At 50.4% G+C, this 23832-nt stretch overlaps 1 protein-coding gene across 1 annotated transcript; it reads right to left on the bottom strand.

Moving 5' to 3' along the window:
- Positions 1-1613: 1613 nt before the first annotated feature.
- LOC111175371 (protocadherin-8) lies at positions 1614-6056 on the bottom strand. The gene is made up of 3 exons (XM_022574951.3): positions 3432-6056; positions 3052-3259; positions 1614-2584 (listed from the first exon to the last, which is right to left on the bottom strand). The coding sequence occupies exons 1-3, from the start codon at positions 6054-6056 to the stop codon at positions 2208-2210; spliced, it is 3210 nt and encodes a 1069-aa protein (XP_022430659.1). The 3' UTR covers positions 1614-2207.
- Positions 6057-23832: the final 17776 nt, after the last annotated feature.

Here is a 23832-nt window from a genome sequence, read left to right as displayed (position 1 = left end):
TTTGATAACTGAATTTTGGGGACAATGAAATAGTTAACACAGCACAAAATAAAATAATGACAATGACATTATTTTACTTTTGAAGGACAAGAGCCAGCAAACACTTTCAGAGATTGGATGCTTTCAGGCCGCCATTGCGGGATTATTCATTTTTCTGCTTTGCATTTGATGGTGAGATTGGCTCAAGAATAAAGCTTTAGTTGTTAGAATAGGAGGTCTACCTGCGGTCTGTCCACTGGGGCTTGGTCATCACGGTTCTGTAGCTGTCCGGTAACCTGGCCATATCCAACATTTTCTTCCAGAACCTGAAGTCTGTTTGGGCTCTCTGAGCTCATGAGGCTCATGTGCAGCTCAGCTGCCTTCAGAAACCGCTGAACTTCGCACAGGCCATGGGCGGCGAAGCACTTGTGTGTGCCCACCCTGCTGTTCAGCTTGGGGCCACCACTGGTTTCAATTATGAATTCAACAGGCAGCTTTGAGGGCTCCTCTATTCATTACAGAGCTTCGCTCTCCATAATCAGTAATAAAGGAACACAGGCGCTTCACAAATATAAAGTGCTAAACAATAATCAGTTAGTAAAGGCGATGCATTGGGACTTTTCTACTTAACTCTTTGTTTCTTTCAAGTTAAAAAGAAAACAAAATCATTGCTTATTTTATTTTCTTGCCTTGAGTAATCTGGGTTAAATCTCATCCAGGCCACTTACCAGCTGTGTGACTTCTGGGCATTTTACCTAAACTCTCTGTGTCCCAGTTTCCTTATCTGTAAAATGGAAATAATGATAGTTCCCATCTCATGGGGGTTATTTGAGGAATAAATGAGATAATTCATGCAGAATATCTTTGTAAGGAGCTCCGCTCATATAAAAACTTGTTCAGTAAATGTTAGCTCTCATTATTATTATTTTAATTTCAAATAAAATGAAATTTTATTTCATTTTATAACAGGTCTTTTGAGTGTTTTTTTTTAAAAAAACTTCCATTACGCACATTTTCACACACAAACACGCAAATAGATTGGTATAATCTTCTCCACTCACACATACACACGTACCAATGTTAGCATTGACCATGATCAATATATTTTTCAATCTCATTTCATATAGTCTCATGTTTTCTTCTAGAATATTTTAAAACACATCTCAAGCATCATGTCTTTTCACCCATAAGTTTGAGTCTCTTTTTGATATTAAAATCCTTAATATTTAAGGTAAGAGCTTCTTGGGACTATATCTTCTTAACCATAAACCCCAGACCCTAGAGGAGTTATTGCAGTTAGGAAACGCTTTACAGATGTTTGTTTAATTAGCGAATGAACAGTCCAAACTCAGCTTTCCTCCACTTTTTGGTAGATGCTCCATAAATATTTGTTGAGTAAATAAATGAGGGCAGGAATTTTATAGAGTGCCTGATGTATATGGAGACGCATATGTTTTACAAAAGCAACAAATATTTTTAATACTTGGATGAGACTCCAATACTTGAAATCCCACAGGTTTACTGTTGCTGTGAACGTTAATAATGCCCAAATAATTAGCACTTGAAGAAGGTTTAATTCTGGTACTCAGATTTTTTGTGAATGCCTGACTGTCGGTAAGTTCACAAAAAGCAATTAGCAGATTCTTCAAACACATGACAAATCCTTTATTACTCTGCTTTTAAGTGACATGGTTTACAGAAAACCAAATGTAATTAAATAACATTGAACTTGAAATCTACCACAGACTCAAGATATACAAGTTATACTTGGCAAGGCAAAACTTCTCTAACACTAGGTTGTTTCGGGTGAAAGATAAATTTCCATTAAGTAATTCCAACATGTTTTGTTTTTTTGTCTTACAGACAGTTCCTTTGGCAATAACTTCCACTTTAGCTTTTATTATATAAAAATATAACAAAATTTCATTATATACAAACATTACATTACACCATGTACAGGTTAAAAACACTAAGAAAATGGCAAGCCACAAGGGAAATTAAAGTCAATAGCATGATAAGAATTAAATACTGCACACATTTCATAAAAATTACATTAACTACATTTTTGTTTGCAGATACCAAACAGTACCAATGTGATTGGAAATAGCTTCCAACAACTTCATTTTAAGGCACATCTTGCATATTTCTATATACAACACTGAAACCGGTCAATAACTTAGGGGCTTCTTGGAGTGACCTGTATATGCGTGACAACATGCAGCATGGGATTACACATTTTCATTGTCTTCCTTCTTTGGGGACAGGTACCTGCCAGGGGAGGACTCATAGAGGGGTACCCCAATCTCCTGCAAGTCTGGGAGCCTCCCTGGACGAGGAGGGGAGAGCAGAGTGACTGTCCTGTCATAGTCTCTGTGTAGCACTTTCTCATAGACGCTCTGCAGCCCCACTGTCTTGGGCAGCTGGGCCTGGTAGTAATTGTCCCTACGCAGAGGATCCCGGGGCAGGGACGTGCTCTTACAGAAGGTCGACATCTGGGCTGGGGGGTGAGTGGAAGCATGTGTGCTGGGCCCTCCAGCGCAGGAGGGGCTCCAGCATCGGTCAGAGTGGCCCAGGATCTTACACTCCGCGGTGCACGCCCACAGTCCTAACATAAAAGAGAAAGGGAGAGGGTATGATTACTGAGGTTACACACACTGTGCCTCCACCTTCAAAGCGTCAGACAGGGTCAGGGCGGCTGAAAAGGAAAGCGTGGAAGAAGATGAACGCCCTGATTCCAGATCTGAAATGAATATTGGCTCCTACAAAGCCACTTTAATACGAAGTTGGCTCAGCTTTAGCTGGAAGCAAAAAAGAAAAAAAAATTGATAAGCAGAATTTCTCTTCTCAGATAGCAACCTAACAGGATGGGAGTCTGGTTTATTTTAGGTGGTGGAGCTGCCTCGACTTGGCATTTTGAAATTCATGTTTGAGGCAGGCCGGAATCCGGAACTCAAGGACAGAGAAAAGTGAGAAAGAGGGAGGGGGTCCGGGAATGGAGATTGAGAAGAGAGGCTGTTGCAGAAGCGGAGGGACAGAAGAAAGGCTGAATTTGCAGGAAAGAGGAGTCCTCACCACTCTGCATGTGGTTGATGAGATCTTTCTTCAGAGCGTCCCCGCTGATGTCGGAATCGCTATCGTTGAAATCACTGTCCCCTTTGCCGCTGTCTTTGCCGCTGAACTTCTCCGCTTCTCGGCCGGAGATGGTGTTGAAAGAATGTCCTTTCCAGACAGCCACAGGGGGCGCCGGCTCCTTTCCGAAACCAGGGGAGGCGCCGTAGGGCTGCAGCAGGGAATGGGGAAAGCAAGCAGGGGTGAGGGTTGGACAAGAAACAAAAACACAAGGGCGACAGGTTAGGCCTCTCCCACGCACGCATACCCAGACCCCTCCAGTCCCTTCCCCCAGCCTGTCCGCGGAGCACCGAGCGGGGCGCCCAGCCGAAGGAAGGCCTCACCTCGGCGTGCGCGCCGCGGAGCCGCTGCTGCCCCTCGAAGTGACAGGAGCTTTCCCCGGTGGCGCTGCCGCCCTCCGAGCCCGGCACTTCGGCCGCGGCGACCGCGGGCGGGGGCGCGTCGGCCGCGGGGCTGCCAAAGGGCGCTTTGCCGCTGCCAGGGAAGGTGAGCACGTCGAACATGTTGGGCCTGGGCCCGGCTCCCCGGGCGGCCTCCTCCGGGGAGCCGGGAGCCGAGGCTCCGCCGCCCGCCGCCCCGGGCCGCTCTTCCCGGCGGGGCCCCCCTTTGCGCACCTCCTTCTTGCGGCGGTTGCAGGTGGTGGCGATGGCGATGATGGCGGCCAGAAGCAGCGTGCAGCTCCCGGCCAGCACGATGATGACGATCAGCGGCGTGTCCCACTGTAGCGCCGGCCCCGACGTCGCGAGCCGAGAGCCGGGAGGGCGAGAGCGCTCCGAGTTCGCTGCACTGGCTGGCGACACCAGCCCGCGCCCGCCTCCTGCTGTCACCACGAAGCTGACAGCGGCGGTGGTGGAGAGCGGGGGCCGGCCGCCGTCGGATACGACCAGCAACGCCCGGAATACTCGGCCGGGCGGCTCCTGAGATAGGTCGCCGGTGAGCACGATCTCCCCCGTTCGGCTGCCGATGGCGAAGGCTTCTCGCGGCTCCTGCTGTAGCAGGTCGAATGCCAGCTCCCCGTTGGCACCCTCGTCTGCGTCCCGGGCCTGCACGCGCGCCACGGCCGTGTCCCTTGCCGTGCGCCCGGGGACCGCCACTTCCAGGGAGCCGTTGGCCGGTGCCGGGTGCACCAGGACCGGTGCGTGGTCGTTCTGGTCAAGCACCCGCACTTGCACCAGGGCACTGCTGGAGAGCTGAGGGGAGCCGCCGTCGCTCGCCTGGATGCGCACGTCGAGCTGGCGAAGCGTCTCATAGTCGAAGCTGCGCAGCGCGTAGATGGCCCCGGTAGCCGGGTCCACCGAGACATAGGTGGACACGGCGCCCCCAGCGCGGCCCACCTCGGCATCCAGCAGCCGGTAGGTGACCTGGCCGTTGCGGCCCAGGTCCGGGTCCCTGGCGGCCACCGTGGCCAAGTAAGCCCCGGGCGGGTTATTCTCACGCACCGACACCTCGTAGACCGGCCGCGTGAAGAGCGGCTCGTTGTCGTTCTCGTCGCTCACCCGCACCAGGTAGGGCCGTACGGTGCGCAGCGGGGGCGCGCCGCGGTCCTCGGCCACCAGGGTCAGGTTGTACTCGGCGATGCGCTCGCGGTCCAGCGACCCCGCGGTCACCACCAGGTAGCTGCCCGCGTAGGCCGGCTGCAGTCGGAAGTGCTCGTGCCCATAGAGGGCGCAGCGCACCTGCCCGTTGGCTCCCGAGTCCCTGTCCGAGGTGCTGACCAGCGCCACCAGGCTCTCGCGTGCCGCCCCCTCTGGCACCAGAGAGATGGCTCCGGCCTCTGGCGTCCCGGGCCCGGTCGACGAGGTCGCGTCCGCACCCCCGAGAGCAGCGGCGGCGGCGGCGAAGGGCGAGGCGACAGGCGCGCCCGGGGCGGCCAGCGGGGTGATGGCGATGTCCGGCGCGTTGTCATTGACGTCGCGGATGCGCACGATGACCTTGCAGGTGGCGGCGCGGGGCCCGGGGCCGCGGTCCTGCGCCCGCACGTCCAGTTCGTAAGTGTCCTGGCGCTCGTAGTCCACGGGCCCGGCCAGGGTGAGGCGGCCCGAGCGCGGATCGAGGCGGAAGAGGCGGCGCGCCTCCGGCGGGGTACGGGAGCCGAAGGCGAACACCACGTCGCCGTTGGGGCCCTCGTCGGGGTCCGCCGCGTCCAGGTCGAGCAGTAGCGAGCCCACGGGCGCGTCCTCCGCCAGCTCGACCTCGGCCACGGCGCCCTGCGGGAAGGCCGGGCTGTGGTCGTTCGCGTCCAGCACGCGCACACTGAGGGCGGCCGTGGCGGAGCGCGGCGGGCGGCCTCCGTCCTGGGCCACCAACTCCAGGTTGTAGGCGGCCTGGCTCTCGCGGTCCAGCTCCTGCAGCAGCACCAGGTCGGCGCACTGGGCACCGTCCGCGCGCGTCTGCAGCTCCACGCGGAAGGGGCTGTGCGGCTCGGCCAGGCGCACGCTCTGCAGCCCATTGGCGCCCACGTCCTCGTCCACCGGCACCTCTAAGGGTATGCGCGTGCCCACGGCCGCGCCTTCGGACACCTCCACGGGGATCTGGGCCCGGGGAAAGCGCGGCGCGTGGTCATTGACGTCTCTCACCTCCACTTCAACGTGCACCAGCCGGAACTGCTCCTGCGAGAAGCTGACCACGTCGAAGGCCAGCACGCACTGCGGGGCCTGGCCGCACAGCCGCTCGCGGTCCAGGCCCGCGTCTCCGACCGTCAGCTGCCCGTCGCCCTCGCGCACTCGGATCAGCGAGCTGTTGAACTGCTTCATCAGGCGGAAGCTTGTGTCTCCGGACACTTTCATATGCAGGTCTTCAGCCAGGGTCCCGATGACCGTTCCGGGGGCATCCTCCTCGAAAGTGCTGTATCGCACTGTCTTGCTCTGGGCCACGGAGAGCACCCAGCAAAGACTGAAGAGCTGCAGGGGGAAAAGGCAGGGGATTCCCCCGCGCCTCGCTGGACTCATGCCGCCAGCCCCGAGCGCTATTCCAGAAGGCTGAGGGAGCGATTCCTCTCTGGTTTGCAGGTCTGGGCCTGAGTCCCAGGGTCCCCAGAGCACGCTTTTTGCGAGGCGTGTGCGGGAGAAGTCTGCAGGCTGCAGCCTGGATGTGCCGGCGGGCTCTGAGGACGCGTGGATGCCGCCCACGGCCCACACCTCTCCCTCGCCTTTTCTCGCTGGAGCTGCGCCGCCGAGCGCCGCCTCCGCTCTTATAGCAGCCGATATGCAAATCATCTGAACTGGGCAGCCAATGGCGGCCTGGCCCTCGCGCAGCTCCTACGCCAGCCTCCGACAATCCGTTTAGTGTGGAAAGGCTTAGAGGGGAAAACAAGAAATGAAAATTAGGGAATCTTTCCTTTGTTTCTTTAACTCCTTTTGCTTTTTTTCTTTCCTGTCAGCGCTCTGCCTGTAGAGGAGTTGGCACGGGTCGCCGGGCGTTAAAGGAGCGGACGGTTTTGTTAATTGTGCCCCTCCTGTGCTGGCTGCTTGAACTGACAGCCATCATATGGGATTTCGCCCCAGTGGCTCGGGACCCCGCGCTCACTCTCTGCGTTTTGCACTTCGGAGGCTTTGAAACCGCTCGCGGCCCCCTCTGCACAGACTTGCTCTGCCGGGTGAGGCTCAGTTCGCGTTCTTTCCCAGCTTCCCACGGCGCTCGGCAATAGCCTCTCGATTTAGGAGCCCGAAGGATAAGGGAAAATTGATTTTATTCAAATTTGTGTACGCAGTTGTGTTTTGCTCGTGTGAGCCCCGGTGATCAGAGCTGCCACTTCCCTTTCAGAAAAGAGCTCTGCGACGTGTTAGTATATATGTCATTGTCCAAATGGCTTTCTTAAGCCCTGGGCGCTAGCAGACAAGGGGGAAAAAAGTTCCAAATAGGATTTAGCATAAGCTTGAGGAGATTTGGAAAGGTTTCAAAGATCAGACTGTATCAAAGGCTTATGAAGCCCTCGTTAGTAGTGGAAATAGAATGGCGTGGCAGGCGATCCCATTGGAGGCCCCAATGTCTGTATTATTTAACTGTGACAAGCTAAGGGGAGAAAAAGTTGAACAGTTTCCACAGCGGAGTTGGGCTAACTTGAATATAATGAGCAAACGCCACATGTATCCATTATGTTCCTCTATTCATCCCCAATCACTACCATAGCTCTCTGGCTAAACGGTGATGGGCGCTGAATTCCACACAATACGCGGCTAGTATTAAAGTGCATTTAGAGAACTTTCCCTCCTGATGCCTTGTTCCGCCTATTTAGAGGATTTTCTTTCTGTTCTAATAGGGCCGCTCTGGGAAGCAATACTCATCCCGTTCCAGAAGAACAAAATCACAGCATGACGTTGAAACCTGGCACGAACCTGGGGGAACTTAACCATCTGCCTTGCCTACTAAAGTGTGGAGCTTCGGCATTGCCAGCTCTGGGCTGGGCGGGTCTCCCGGCTGGTCAGGCGTTGAGCTGCCCGCACAGGTATTCCTCCCTCCCCCTAGTATCCCTGAAGACCAGGGAGATGGGTTTCCAAACCCGAGCAAGACAGATTCTTACTGATTCTTATTGAAGAGATTTATTGAGCAGGCTATGCAAATACACACGAAGGAGGAGAGGTAAAAAAAAAAGTCACCCACAGGGAGGTTTTTTTTTTTTTTTTTAAGGCGATGGATTTGATAAGCAGACTGCATTTAGCAAATGTTCTTCTGAATCCTGATTATAGTTCTGCTGTCAACACCCTATCTGTGTTTTCCTTTCCCTCAAACCCGAGGGGATGTGTCTGGGGTCTTTTCAGAAGAGTTACAGAAGTCCTCCCAGAGTAGGGAGACCAAGCAGGGAGCTGGGTGGGCAGTGAGGGTGGAGAAGGATGACAGAGGAGCTCTGGAGTTGCCAGAGGGCAAAAAATGCAGCCCAAACATCATAAGAGCTCTTATGAGACTGGGGAGGGGGGATGCGCTAGACTGTGGATAGTTGGGGGCTTCCTCAGAGCGATCTTACCTCTCGGTTCCCTTCCCTGCCTCCTCCACCTCGTGGGCCTGGTAATGCTCAAAGTAAAGAGGCCAGGCACAGCGGACGCGCTGGAACGTGGAAAGGGCGACGCCCCCTACAGGAGCCCAATTCCCAGCTTTCTCTTCCACTTTTCCCCCCTCTCAACTGCCATTTAATAGCTTGCTCTCTCCCTCTGCTCCCGCCCAAGAGACATTTCTCGGAGAGTATGAGCAGCCGAAAGAACTTTCCGTCTTCCATCCGAGCCCGTAATACTCCCACCCCGGCCCGCTGGTGACCTTTGGCGCTCCCAGGTTCCTGCACTCGCTCCTCAACCCCGTGCCGGGCCAGCCCGGACGCGGACAGATTCCGAGCTCGGCAGTCGGACAGCGGCCTCCGCACTGCCGCTAGTGTAACCGCGAGAGCTCAGGTCGGTGTGCTGCCGCTGCCGAGCCCAGAACAAGGCAGGAGGAAGGATGGAGAGGGCGGTGGGGCCGGAGTCGCAGATAGAGGATATTTTCAGCTGCCCCCGTGAGTAGACTCTTGCGAAGAGCCCGCCCGCGAGTGGCTGGGAGACGCAAGTGCGCCCCCTGCGCCCCCGCGCCTCTTAGTTCTGGGGGGGACCGCTGGAGCCCAGCAGCGCGCTGTTGAAATTTGGGTTTTTGGCTTGGCGGGAGAATGGGAACTACCTAATATTTTTACTCAAAGCGCGTCCACGTCATCATGCTCATTTTCAAGACTGAAATAAACAAAGGAGTGCAGGTGGTGCGGTGGGGGAGGTGGGGGGAGCAGGCAAAAGCCAAGAGGAGGGAGGAGGGAGGAGGGATCTGGCGCGGCTAGTAGCCCAAAGCATCTTATCCGCTGCCAGCTCCTCGGCCGCTCCAAGTGGCCGCGACAGCGGCGGCGCCGGGGACCGCGGAGCGCAGAGCCCAGAGCAGGGAGTCAGGGAGTAGGGCGGTGAGCAACTGTCCCGGCTGGCGCGCGGAGGCCTTTCCGAGCCGGCCTAGCGGTGTGAAGGCAGGCGAGCAGAAAGAGCTCCGGGCCTGCAGCCTCCAAATTATGGAAATACGATTTAAAATAGCGCACCAGCGCCTACAGCAACTCCCTCGGGAAGCCAATTGTCCGAGGAGGCGGGGCCGGAGGCGGAGGGGGAAGGGATCGCCGCTTGCCCTCCCCCGGCGCTGATCCGGGCGCCACAAAGCCGCGCAAATCGACTTGTTATCATACCAAAGGCCCGGGTTGGCTCAAAGGAGCCCCTTTCTTTGGGTTTTAGCAACTTCACCGGCAACTGTCTCGCAATCCTGAGAACAAACACGGCCCCACAATGGCCCGCGTTTCCTCGGCATGCAAATGTTGCGGGCTCCGCAAAGCTGGGTTTCTGTTACCGAGCCTAATGCCCGCATTGTGAAACTCGCGTGCAGACCCCGAGATTGACACGGGCATCACGTGACGGATTAGGGCTCCAGGAAAGTTTTCGAAGCAGCGACAATAGGGGGGCTCAGCCTGATCCGATATCTCCCACAGTTTAGCGGGAAAGAAAATCAGGATATATTCTCATACGTAATAGGATTATCTTTTCCATTAAAAGTTCTATACAGCATGCAATTTATTTTTAATTAGGATTATATCTACCACGAAAAGGACTTTGCTGGAAAGTGTAATTCTAAGGATGGATGGGGACAGGGGTTATTTGTTTCATCTTTTAACTTAAAAAAAAAAAAAAGCCAGGGCCCATCGTCTTTCCTCCAACAGGCTCACTCCACCGGATAAACCTTACAGGGAAGTTTGCAGCAAGTGCAAATCCAAGCCAAGAACAGAGGCAGCTCTTCAGAGGCACCCAGTTCATTCTTGTAACCAAAGCACACTTTGTAGATATCTCTTAGAATTACTAAGTCGCTGGGTTTTCTGGGGTTTGCTCTCTAGAAATGCAACCAAGCTCTCTTCTACACTCCAACTGCTTACTTCATATTTTAGAGAAAGATCCCCCGCCCCCATGTTGGTCTGTTAATACTGGCATAGTGACTTTTAAACGTTAATATCACACCGCAGAGCAACATCCTCTACAGCGCTGATCCAAACTCAGCAGTCAGACAATGAGACAGTTTGGGGGTGAAGGTAACTGTTGTTTAAACTTTGATTTTGGATTGATCCCAGTGCCTGATGCTCACAAACCCTGGACCATTTCCAGGTCCCGGGCCACCCATCCTTTTGTTTGTTCTGTGTGTCGGGATGCTCTGGGAAACCCACTTAACCTGAAAAGAAACAAAACACGGCTGTTGACTGCAGGCTCTGGAATCATCCTGCTTAGGTTCAATCTGAACATTACTATTGATTTGCTGGTGGACCGTGGGCAAGTTACTTGATCTCTCTGAATCTTAGCTGCTTTATCTGTAAAATGGGGATAATAATAGTACCTTGTAAGATTGTCCTGAGGACTATGTAAGATAATATAGTATCAGGTGCTTAGGAAGCTCTGAATACTTGTTAGTTATCCTTTCCTTTTAAAGCACAGGGGGAAGAAAAGATCCAGGCCATATAATCTAAACATCTTATTTTATAGGTGAGGGATTTGTTCAGAAAGAAAGAAAGAAAAGAAAAGAAAGAAAAACCCTCCCATTTCCTGTCTACATTGCTTTGGCTTCCTGCCTCCTTTCTGGAAATAATCATAGACATAGTGGTAGGTGTACAGATCCCAAAAGAAGGAGAGAATGGTCATGTGAGTGTTCAAGTAACTTTAACGCCCTCATGTCATTTCAGAATCTTTTGGTCCCTTGCTGTCTTATTGAGATCAGATGATGGCAAAAAGGAATTTTCAGTAAACTTTTTCACCACTCATTTCCACAAAAGCCACGTATCATGATTGAAACCACTTACAGATACAAATATTTAGTGGACAGTGACCCATAATTCTGGGGGAGCAGGAATATTCCAAAGGACTTTCCCTCGTAGGATGCCCAGGAGCATGAGGTAACCTCCTATGACTTACATGGAGCTGATGTGTAAAAAAATGTTTGAGCCTGTGCTTCCCCTCTGTGTTGGTCTCCTAGGGCTGCAATAACAAGTATCGCGGATTGCATGGTTTAAACAACAGAAAAATTTTTCTAACAGTTCTGGAGACTAGAAGTCCAAGATCAAGGTGCAAGTGGGATTGATTTCTCCTGAGGCCTCTCTCCTTGGCTTGCAGATCCTCACATGGCCTTTTCTTTGTGTGCCCTTGGCCCTGGTATCTCTTCCTCTTCTTAAAGGGGACACCAGTTGTATTGGATTAGGGCCCCACCCTTATGACCTCATTTGACCTTAATCACCTCTCTAAAGGCCCAGTCTCCAAATACGATCACATCCTGTGGTACTAGGATTTAGGGTTTCAACATATGAATTTTGAGGGGAAACAGGTCACTTCATACACCCTCATTCTCTCAACAAACACTACTGAGAACTTACTAAGTGCCAGACTCTGTGGTGTGTGATCCATACTGATGTAAATAAATGGGAGAGAAGAGACAAATCTCTCATGCAAGAAGAATACCAAACAGTTTATACAGATATTTTCCCTTCTAGGAGGGTGAGAAGCAGTCCCCATCCTTAGGGGTGAGCTGTGCATAGGGACTTCCTTCCTAAGAGGACAGCATGGAAAAGAGGGAGAAAGAGGGACTTTACATGGAGAAACCTGGCAAACACTACCTCCACCACGTGATCAAGGTCAACATCAACAGCAATAGGTCATGTGCATCGTATGTACCCTTGATAAGATGTGATGAAAATGGCACTTTACCTCCAGAACACAGAACCCCAGTCTAATTATAAGAAAAACATCAGACAAACACAAATTGAAGGATATTCTACAAGATACCTGACCAGGACTCCTCAAAACTGTCAAGGTCATCAAAAGCAAGGAACGTCTGAGAAACTGTCCCACTTAAGAGAAACGTGACGGGAGACATGACATCTAAATGCAGTGGAGTGTCCTGGAACAAAAAGAAAATGACATTAGGGAAAAACCAAGGAAATCTGAATAAAGGATGGACTTTAAATAATGACAGTGTATCAATATGGTTCAGTAATTGTAACCACTGTACCATACTAACGTAAGATGTTAATAACAGGGGAAACTGGGTGTGGAGTTTAGGGGAACTCTTTGTACTATCATAGCCATTTTTCTGTAAATCTAAACTGTTCTAATATAAAGTTTATTTAAAAAAAGAAAACCAACCAAAGAAATGATAGACATTGCCGGCCAGCCCAGAAACAGGGGAGAGAGAAGAGGGAGGAGACAGAATCGGGTGTGAGAAGTGTGGCTGCTGATCACAGGTGCTGCCCGCAGTCCTTGGAGGGCGGACTGTGGTCACATGCAGGTGTGCACTCCCTGCCTGTCGAGCCCAGAGGAGGCAGGGGCTTGACTGTGCAGGGAACTGGAGGTGCTCAGAGAAAGCTTCCAGGAGGAGGTGACATTTGGGCTGCGTTTTGAAGAATGAGTAGAAGTATTAGCTAAGGGGAAGGGGAGGTGGAGGGGTGGAGGTGAATGGGACCTTTCTTGCTCAAGGAACAGTAAGCTCAGTGGCACGAAGGTCTCAGGGCTGGGGTGCAGGGGGCCATGAGGGGCTGGGGTAGCGGCAGAGGGGTGAAGAAAGCCAGGACGGGTGTGTAGGCGCTTTGTACACCACGTTAAGGAATTTCACTTTTATTCTTAAGGCAATGGGGAGCTGTTGAAGGACGTCACCCCTGATATCAGGGGGCTCACTAGAGTAAAGGGATGGGGAAAGAGGAGCAGGGAAGGGAGTTGGAGCAAAAAGCCTAACCTGGTAGACTTTGATCTGGGAGGAAGGTGAGGGGCCACCCTCTCAGGTTGCCCCTGTGGGTTGGGAAGCAGTGACTAGCTGGTTAGTAGTCCGGTGGATTCCCGAGAGACTCAGCGCAGAAAGACACGGGTTGAGACGGCGCTTGCTGTCTGCGGGTTCAGCCAGATGTTTCCTGATGTGTCAGTCCTGCCTTCTAGCCAGAGGTTGCCGAAGCCAGCAGTTGGGAAGAGCTGGCTGGTGAAGCTCCAGCCCTGACCAGTCCTCTGGAGATTACAGTTTCTCCTGGGAACCTCCTCTTGGATGTCTGGTTGCAAGCAGAATGCAGGTGGATGGCAGCGAGAGGGAGGGTTTTCTTTTTGTTCAGAAAGCTGAGGTTTCTCTGGGTTCAGCCAGGAGCAAGTCCACATACCTTCTGTTGTGTGTCTGTCCAAGCCAAAAGGTAGTGGGAGGGGAGCGGGTTGTCCCACAGCTGGCCATGGCTTGGGGCAAGGACAGAGAGCCAGTTTCCCCTTATAACCCCAGGATTTCCTGTTGGGGGAGGCATTCAGAATTTCCCTGGTGTCCTTTGGTCGGAAAGCGTGGGATATGGGATATGGCCTGGGCTCCTGAGACCTTGTTTCTGGTTCGTGGGCACTTTGAGGCAGAATTAGAACCGATTACAGAGTACATGGTGGAAAAGAAAGGTTGTTGAAAACCAAAAGAACCTTCTGTGAGAAGCAAAACCCCCACACATCTCTGCTCAAACCATGCACAAGATTTCTAAAGTTAGATAAGTGGGATGGACTAATTGATTTCAGAGCCTAAAACATGTTGCTGCAAATTTTGGGTTTTGGTATTAATAAATTCCACAGGATTCAAAAGAAATTAAAGCAGGAAGCTAGAGCCTTTTCAAGGCAGAGAGAATTTTAATCATTGATTAGTCTTTTTTTTTTTCCCCTCAAAGTCATTGTTCGGTGAGTGTAAGTGCACAAGACTTCTGATTCAGGCCTTCCTTTGCATCCGATGGCTTGAACTCTCCTGTTCTAAGTGGGTCACAATCCACTTTTGAAATGGAAATGAAGTCTGCACGGCAGCCTCAACCTCAGAGCCCTGGGACCCGGGCCCAGTCAGGGTATGGGCAGAGTCTGGCGTTATAAATTTCTCCGTAGATCTGAGAGCAGTTTTAAGGCCATTGATCTCATGTCATCCAGAATCGAGATGGAGTGACAGCTGATAAACTGCATGGTGACAGGCTGAGGCCTTGGAAAAAAAAAAGTCTAGATGTGGGATAAAAAAATAGGCTGATGGATTAGTTATCGGCCTCCCAGTCCCCCTTACCCTGGATTCTTTCTGAACACTATGGAAGCATTTATTTTCAGGTAATTTTATAGTTGTCTTTTTGTCCTTCAGAGGTGCTTTGGTCTATGAAATCTCTCAGGGAGTTTAGATGAAATCATTCTTATATGTATTGCTTGATGGTCCTCATAGCTCGGCTCTTAGGTCTAAACCCTTTGGAGGCTTTTACCTGCAGGGAACTGGCATGCAAATAACCATCAGCATTTAATGCTAATTTATGATTCTTTAGCAGCTAAAGAATCACTAAACACTACTTGGTTTAACAGGGACAGGTGGGGAAAGAGGAATGTCGGTGGGAGTGGGAATAGGAGATGGGATGCTCTGTGGCCAATATGTAAATGAGTATTTCTTTTCCCCCAACCTTTTGGCATCCTCTCTTGATTCCAGCTCCTCGGTCCAAAGGGCAGTGTGACTTACATGTTGGTCCAAGAAGGCCTGGGGCACTTCAGAGAGATCTTGAGCAGGGGACGTGAGAGGGCCAGGGTGATTAGGGGAGTGTGGTGGATCATTTGTGTTCCAGGATGAATAAAGCTTGAATTCTTGCTGCCCCGGCTCTGAGCTCCTGCTTTGGCGTCCAGTGTGGGAACCCGAGATGGGGAAGAATGGGCTGCTCCGTTCATTGAACCCAGAGCCCTCCCGGGCACAGCCGGCTGTTTGTAGGGCATCAATCTTGCTCTGCTTTGCTTTGCCTGGGGAGCCTTGTATAGAGAGGCCCATGGTCTCAGGGGACTGAGAAGAGTGTTGGATGGAGGGATCAGAGCCTCCACAGGGAAAAATAATGTGACAAGCTGTCAGAACATGGCGACTGGGTGACTCCTGTTCCCTCCGTGGCCAGGGGGCCCCGCCGGGCCCTGTATCCTTCAGGGCTGGGAGCAGGGAGGAGGGAACAATATAGGATGTGTGATGGATTACACACCTTTCCATCAAACCCTGGTGGAGGTTTTGCTGGACTTCTAGAAAAGGAGAAGTGGAGTGGCTTTTTCCAGGAGTTGACTGTTGTGAGTAGAATATTTTTGGAGGGGGATTCTAGTGCTAAGGAGGCCATGGAATCTATAGGGATCAGAAAGGCTGTTCACTGAAGTCAACTGAAGAGATAGGCTTCCAGGAGGAAATTCAGAGGCAACAGCAAAATATAATTTGTTGAAATCTGGGGTAGGAGTTCCTTAATTTGGGATAATTGTATCAGAAGGATGGGCTAGGTTATGCTTCAGCAACAAACTACGCCCCCCCACCCCCAAATCTTAGTGACTTAAAACAACAGATATTTCTTGCTTACTCTGTACATCCATCCCAGCTGGGCTGGGGGATGGTCTATATGTTGTCTTTCCTTGGGACCTAGACCGATGGGAGGAGCCACCATCTGGAACTTGCTCCTTGACGTGACAGAAGGAAGAGGGAATGCATCAAATTGTGCACTGGCTCTTAAAATTTCCACACTTCACTTCTGCTTACATTTCTTCGTTCATTTCAAAGCCCTGTACTGCAGTACGAAGCTCGTTCTGCCTGGTTATTAGAAGGCAGGCTTTCGGGAAGAGCAGGAGAGTTGGACAAAACCTTTAGACAGGCTGAGTGCCAGGGTACAATGCTCTGAGCTGGTCTCCCCTTCTCAGGTCTTGGACAAATCATTACTTTTTTTTTGGTTGCCGCAAGAAAATAGCAGCTGGGAGAAATGCCGGTCAAAGGCATATGTGCCTCTAAATTCAAGGAAGGTCAGAAAGAAATTAGAAGTGTCCTTGTGTGACACATTCCATAAAGTATAGGCTAAATTACAGCTTCAGACTAATTAGTGAGGAAATCCCCCAAGAGTGAAAGATTGAGTATTGGTAATGGGATTACGTGTCCTTTTGCTGGTGCTTGGGGAAAACGTGCATAAAGTATCTTCACTAATCACGGTCTTAATGGCTTTTACTTTTACCACCATCAACTGACTACCAGGATCAAAAACTTTTCACCAAGCAGCTTTCAGAGTGTGAACTATGCTCTGCTGAAGGCTTTATAGTTGGGTTAAACCATCTGCCTTTTAGGGGGTTTACAATCACGTGGACGGAAGTACCCAGGGCAGCCAAACAAATACAGAGAACAACGTGAATATGGATGTTGACACTCTGGGAAGCCTGCAGAATAAATGTTTTTTGTTTTTTTTTCTGGGTAATCAGTAAAGAGGGGATCATGAACAATTTTTAGGAAGAATTGAACCAGGAGAATTTAGTTCATTGTTACGGTGCCATCCATAGTGGGAGGCACTGGGATATAAGCTCTTGCCCTCTAAGACATTATGGTCAGTAGAGAGGGCAGCTGCACCATTGCACCATTGCACATCAGTGTGATGTGGTTAGTAATAAATAGTGATACCTTTAGTGAGAAATTCCCAGGAGAGAAGATCAGGTTCCAGGAGCTCAGTTAAAAAGGGGAGGAGGGCTTCCCTGGTGGCGCAGTGGTTTAAAGTCCGCCTGCCGATGCAGGGGACGCGGGTTCGTGCCCCGGTCCGGGAGGATCCCACATGCCGCAGAGCGGCGGGGCCCATGAGCCATGGCCACTGAGCCTGCGCGTCCGGAGCCTGTGCTCAGCAGCGGGAGAGGCCGCAACGGTGAGAGGCCCGCGTACCGCAAAAAAAAAAAAGGGGGAGGAGATGGCTCAGGGAGCTCTTTGTGAGAAAGAGGGGCTATTTTAGGCCAAGCTTTGGACTTGGGAGTAAGCCTAGGGCAGGGATGATTGCCACTGTGTACTTCCAAAACTCCATTTTTAACCACCAATATCCAAAAGACCCAGAGAATAAAACGTCTATTAAAGATAAATGTAATATAATATTCACATCTTTTTTGGAAGTAGGTGAAGCATAAGTAATACACAAAATAATACATTACTTTATTTTATTATTATTTTTTGCGGTATGCGGGCCTCTCACTGTTGTGGCCTCTCCCGTTGCGGAGCACAGGCTCCGGACACGCAGGCTCAGCGGCCATGGTTCACGGGCCCAGCCGCTCCGCAGCATGTGGGATCTTCCCGGACCCGGGCACGAACCCGTGTCCCCTGCATCGGCAGGCGGACTCTCAACCACTGTGCCACCAGGGAAGCCCATACATTATTTTAATATAGAATTTAGAGAATTCGAGGAGACACGATGCTGGTATCCTGGTCTAAACGTTCTGTTTCCGAATTTGTTGAATGAAATGGGTAATTCCCACCTATCTCAGAGTTGAGGTGAGGTTTCCACGATATAAGGAATAAAGAGACCCTTTAACAACAGTAAAGTATTTTATACGTTAAGCCCCAGTTTTACAGGCAAGTGTGGCAGGTAGGAAATGATGAAGGAAGGGAAGCAGTTTGGGCAACTGCTGAAAGGCAAGAAAGAGGTTAGATCTGAAGTCCATGGGAAAGTTTTCAGTGCCTTTGATCCAAGAGGTAGGGGGCAGGTAAGGGGAAGGCAGGTAAAGATCTCACCTGGGGATGGGAGGAGCTAGAGGCTGGACATGCATAGAGAGGAGGTTGTTCACCCCGTTATCCACAGTGTCTGGCATAAAGAAGTCACCAACAAATATGTGTTGGAATGAATGAATGAATGGACGAAATGGATGCCTTTCAGTTGTACGAGGGACACAATATCGACTCCCTGCCACCACACATAAGCAGGAGACTCCCGGTTAATTTTAGTAAGTGTGAATTGGGAAAGGTGGTCAGGGCAGATCCAGTGTCTGAGATTCAGCCCAAACATGATGTCTCGAGTCCCCTCAGGCTAAGAGAGGAGGTGGCCAGACCTTGGACAGTGCTACCAGGAAGTTGAGATGCTACAGATGCAATGCCCCAGTTCCAGACTGGAAGGACATCCTGCCTATTCTGCCTCCTCTGGATTCCATACCTGGAAGCGTTTGGCCCCTCTTCCCTGAGAGCCCCCAGACGGATTCCAACTCCTCTAGACAGGGCTGGCTGCCTCCCATTCACCCCTTCTCAACTCCAGGCTGCTCAAGGTACCTCCAGGATCTGACCTTCGACATCAGCATCTTTCTTCTTCATCAGGGGCTTTCTGGCATCACCACTTCCCCACCTCCAGCTCTCCTGATGCCAAATCCAGCTTAGAGGTGATTCTAGTTCATTCCTAGATAAGGTCATATTATTGGGTTGGCCAAAAAGTTCATTCAAGTTTTTCCGTAGGATGTTACGGAAAAACCCGAATGAACTTTTTGGCCAACCCCATACATGTCATTTATCAAAATCACATTCATATATTAAATCTTGTCTCTAGGAGAATGGGATACAGTCCTAGTACACATCTTGGAAAGTTAGTTACTTATTGTACATCCTTTTAATATGTTCTGGCTGGCTCTGTGTGTGTCCTGTCCTACTCTGTAGGTATTCCCAAGACTTAGAATGCAGCCCTTGGCTGATAATAATAGCAGTCATATTTCTAATAATGGTTACCGTATTGAACACTTGATTCTTGCCACATATTGTGCTAGGCAGTTCACATACTTAATTTAATTCAACTGCTCTGTAAAGTAGGTATTATTATGACAAATTTCAAAGAAACTGAGGCTCAGAGAAATTAAATAATGTCTGCAAGGGCTCCCAGCTGGTTCGTGGCAAGGAAACATTTAAATTCAATTCTAAAGGTTCACTTCATAGTTAATGGAACTATGCCCCAACTTTACCACCATCTTGCTCTCCAGAAATGTCTGCTCCTTTGGTCCCTCCGTACTCCCAGAGGCTCTTCAAGGTTTTCAGATGTTCAGGACATTAGCTTTTCCACTGCCAGCCCTGGCCCTTCTCTTGAGCTTTACTCTATGTCTTTTAGTTTGACGTCTTGTTTGGATACCCAGCTATAATTTCCCAGAGAGCAGGCAGGAAAAAAACTCATCCCATCACTTCTCCAACTAGTTCTTTTTTCCCCATCATTCCCTCTGTTGGGAACACACTGTCTTTCAGTCCCCCAGACAGGAATCAGGTTTATATGTCCACACTCCCTCATTCCCTCTAACCATCAGCTTTTTAAAGGGTTAGGTTCTGTTCCAAAATTCTCTTGCATCTCCGTCTGACTTCTCAGACTATGGCCCCCACCCTAGGTCAGGCCTCTTCCGCTCAGGCCTGGTTGATTGAAATATCTTCTGAAGTGAGCCGGCTGCTAGAACACACAGCAGCTTTGTGTACATTAGAAAAAGGCTCTCTTTTCTTTGGATGGATGCAGTCCCAAGTCAGGGCACATGACTTGGCAAGCAGAGCACAGGCTGGAATTCAACTCCCAGTGGCTACTTCAGTCAGGAGAACTTGTGCAGTGAACAGCCTGTACAACTGTGCATGGTGACCCCGGAAGTGATGCTTCTCCTTGCCTCATGTTTCTCCCTCTTCAAAACATTCTCATCTAGGGTTATTGGCACGGGCATTGACCAATCAGAATGGACACCGACCTTAGCCTGGGAGCAGGTTCTGCAGGCTTCCGCTGAGCAGGCAATGACCCTTTAATTGCTGGATTGAGGGAAGCTGAGGAGATCGCTGGGGAGGGGCTAGGTGGCACTCGGGAGTTCACGGCAGTGGATTTTTACCAGTCTGTGTCGTGGATTTTAGTACATATTTTAACAACTGGCACAGCATTTCCCTGGTGTGTATGGGCTGAATATGAACTCTGCTTATCCCACTCTGAGGAACTCTCCACAGGTTGGGATCCAACTCCATTCATCGATGGTGTCTGGATATTTACCACTTAGCGATCATCAGTTTCTCTTGACAACAAGGACCTTAGCATAAATGATTGTTTTAGGATAGGCTTAAATTTAGGGGTGGTTTGCTCAGAGCAAGTTCAGGCCATTTGAAGAAATGCCTCCAGGGGGCGCTCAAGATGTCCTCCTCTCTCATCAACCTCCCAATCGTTCCACCGCTCTTCCAACCCCACTGCCCCCCAACAGGAGGACACCCAGCCTGAGGTTAAGACCTAAAGGGGGGACTTTCCTGACGGTCCAGTGGTTGGGGACTTTGCCTTCCAGTGCAGGGCGTACGGGTTTGATCCCTGGTCAGGAGCTAGGATCCCACATGCCTGGGGGGCCAAAAAACCAAAACGTTAAAAAAACAAAACAAAACAAAACAAACCCATAAGCAATATTGTAACAAATTCAATAAAGACTTTTAAAAAACTGGTCCACATCAAAAAAATCTTAAAAAAAAAAAAAGACCTAAAGGGGTCCACAGAGACATGCAAAATGGGCTATGGGATACGGGAGAGACACAGATGTTAAAGTTGACAGATATTAACACAGATGTTCAACCTGGCCATCTCTATCTCTCTCTATAAAGTACTAAGTTTTACTCTTTTTCTAACTACTTCCCATCCCAACAGGTGGTCAAGATCTTGGTACCTGCTTGACTATGCAGTAAAAAACTGGGCGGAAAATAGAAGCTGCTTGAAGAGGCCAGAGGGGAAGGAGAGAAAGGGGTAGGCTTCTGGGGGTGGGAATGGGGGTGTGTTTGGAGTTGTCCCTCTGTTAGCAAAGAAACAGGTGACCAGGCCCTGGGGAGGGGCCATGCCTTGGAGGGCCAGGGGAGTCCGGCTCTCTGGGTCTCCCAGCCTCACTGGAAGGAAGGGACTATCTGATGTCCTAGTATAGCTGGTATGACTCTCTGATGGGAGGGATCCCTGCATGCAGAAGCCAGCGGGAACTTTGGAACCTGGGAAGAGGAGGCCCAATACTGACTACACGGAGTTTCTGGCCAGTTCAGCAGGATGGTGTTTTAGAGCTGCATTTAATGAAGAAAATAGAATAGATCTTTTATGCCTGTATTTGTGAACAAAGTTTTATACTCAAAGCTTTCTCCAGGCCTCTCTCACGTGTATCTACCTCTCTACCTCTGCCTCTCACCTCCTCTCCTTTTTTAAACTGTTGCTCCCATGTGGCTGATGTGAGAGTCTGGGTCTTGGTTGCCTGCTACAGAGGGGAGCCTCTCTGTAAAGCCCAGCAGAAACCAGCAGTGGCTCAGAAATTGGACAGGCAGCTCTGCCAGGGGCTCGACTTCATGCATGTCTCTTTCCCCGCCTTCTCCCCTGTCTGAGAGCAAACACCTAGGGGCCAGAATCAGTTTGTGGACCAGGGGTAGGGGCCAAGGAGGCTGGTCAGCCTCTCTCTTTCCGGGTCCTGAGTCTGAGGCAAAAAATATCCCTGAAGGGCGAGTCGAAGTCTCACATCCCTTTTCCTCTTCTGCCTTAATAATACAACCCTAAAGTCTTAGCTGGGCACACGGCCATCTAGAATCCAGACTACGTTTCTCAGCCATCCCTGTAGCTAGATATGGCTATGAGACTAAGTTCTGGCATGGGCATATGAGCAGAAATGTCCTGTGTGATTTTGGGGAAATGACCTGGATGGCTGCGACCTTATTTGTCTTTCTTTCTTTTTCTATCTAGAATAGGAGTTAGCAAACTTCTTCTGTAAAGGACCAGATAGTGTTTCTAGCTCTGTGGGCCTTATGATCTCTGTTGCAACTACACAGTTCTGCTGTTGATCTTCGGAAGCAGCTACAGACTATATGTAAACAAATGGGTATGGCCGTGTTCCAGGAAGGACTTATTTACAAAAAACTGTTGGGGGTGTTCAGATTTAACTTGTGGGTGGTAGTTTGCCCGTCCCTGGTGTAGGATGCGTATGTGGTGGCTGGAGTGAGAGCAGCCATGTTGAACCATGAGGTGAAAACCGTGTGCTGAGGATGGCAGAGAAATAAGCTCGAAGGAGCTTGAGTCCCCAGTTTTCACAGAGCCATCCCGTGAGCCTCCTGGATTTCGTTTATGTGAGAGAAATAAAGTTCTATCTTGTTTATGCTACAATCAGTTGCAGATGAGTTTAATTCAGACTGATACACCATTCATGTGTGGTTAAGCCCAACTTACCAGAGTAGGAGACTGTTGAAGAATATGAGATCAAAGATCTAACAAGGAGGGCTTCCCTGGTGGCGCAGTGGTTGAGAGTCCGCCTGCCGATGCAGGGGACACAGGTTCGTGCCCCGGTCCGGGAAGATCCCGATCCCACATGCCGCGGAGTGGCTGGGCCCGTGAGCCGTGGCCGCTGAGCCTGCGTGTCCGGAGCCTGTGCTCCGCAACGGGAGAGGCCACAACAGTGAGAAGCCGGCGTACCGCAAAAAAAAAAAAAAAAAAAAAGATCTAACAAGAAATGAAGCATGCATTTTCCAGGAGTGTGTTCTGTACTCTGTATACCTCTGGAATTCCCCACCCATTTCGATTAACTGAGGCCACAAATAAACCTTTGGGTTGATCTTTGTATGATCCACCAGGCGGTGAGGGGCTTTCAGAGAAAGTCAGCGTAACTGACTTGTGGTCCGTGTAACTGACAGGACTTGGGGGTGGCAGGATGCAGCAACCCACCTGTCTGCCAGCTCAGCACACAGGAGCCCAGCTCAGACAGATGCTAATGAGCTTTACAAGCTGTAAATGCAAGTGCTCTGAGTTTTAGCACTTTTTTGGGGGGGTAGGGATTTGGCTCTCAGTTGGAAGTTGTCCCTGGAATCAGTAGTATTGGGTGAGCCTCTGGTGCCCTTTAGTAACTCTTCCCATGACTTAATTTCTTGTGCCCGACCGGGACTGACTGCTGAATTCCTTGGAGAAATGCCAAAGCCCAGCGTGTAGAATTTGGGAGTCTCATGCAAACAGAAAGAATCACAGGGTAATAGGAAATTAAAGAGCTATGGGAAAAACTCTGCAACTTGGCTCTGATTCCAAGATTGTTTCCTCCCTGACAGCTGCTGGAACGTTGCAGCTGACTCTTTGCTAGGAGCCTCACCCACTCTTCTGCTCCTCCAAGCAATGCTGCAGTTGCTCCTTCGGGCAGACTGGGGTGCTTTATGGGAGACGGGGGGGTTGTTATTCCCTGAGATGAGAAAGTGGAGTGGTAATGTGGCCACACTGTCTTCAAGCATTTAGGGGTGTGTGTGTGTGTGTGTGTGTGTGTGTGTGTGTTGTTTAATGAGGCAGTTGTGGGCAAACTGTTGCCTATATTTCACGAAAGAGGGAAGAAATGGGCTGCTTTTGCTAAGACCTGAAGAAGGAAATCTTAGCCTTCTTAGAGTGATGAGCTGCTGTGCTGGGAAGCTAAAGTTAGGGCACCGAATCCCTGATCTGAGATGGTGCAGGGTTGGGTGAGGAGCACAGATTTCAGAGTCCCACAGGCCTGGGTACACACCCTGGCTCAGCCTCTCACTTGTTGGTGGCCTTGGGCATGTTGCTCAACCTCTCTGTCCCTTCGTTCCCTGGCTCACAGGGTAGCTCTCTGATAACCAGGGACTCAGGTTCCTTCTAGTTTGTTTCTCTGCCATCCTCGGTAGATACTTTCACCTCATGGTCCAAGATGGCTGCTCTCACTCCAGCCACCACACATGCATTCCAGACCAGGGATGGGCAAACCATGACCCACAAGTCAAATCCAATCCTTCATCTTGTTTTGGTTGGCAGGTGTTAGTACTGCTGAGTTGCCAGGGATGCTGTAAAGAATGGATGTAATAATGTTCACGAAGTGTTTAAACTCAGAGCAAATGCTCAGAAAATATGAAGAAAACAGCTAAGTGTCCAAAGGCCCCATGCAGTTCAGACCTTCAGCCTAAGTGAGGTAGTTTAGGCAACGCCTGGCATCTGTGCAGGTTGAATCGCGTTGAGGACCA

This window comes from Delphinapterus leucas, chromosome 18 (assembly GCF_059928025.1).
Source record: "Delphinapterus leucas isolate spDelLeu-1000000601 "Yukka" chromosome 18, BTC_Dleu_Yukka2, whole genome shotgun sequence".
NCBI classification, from domain to species: domain Eukaryota; kingdom Metazoa; phylum Chordata; class Mammalia; order Artiodactyla; family Monodontidae; genus Delphinapterus; species Delphinapterus leucas.
Note: the sequence above shows the minus strand (reverse complement) of the source record. Positions and strands in the feature narration are given on the sequence as shown.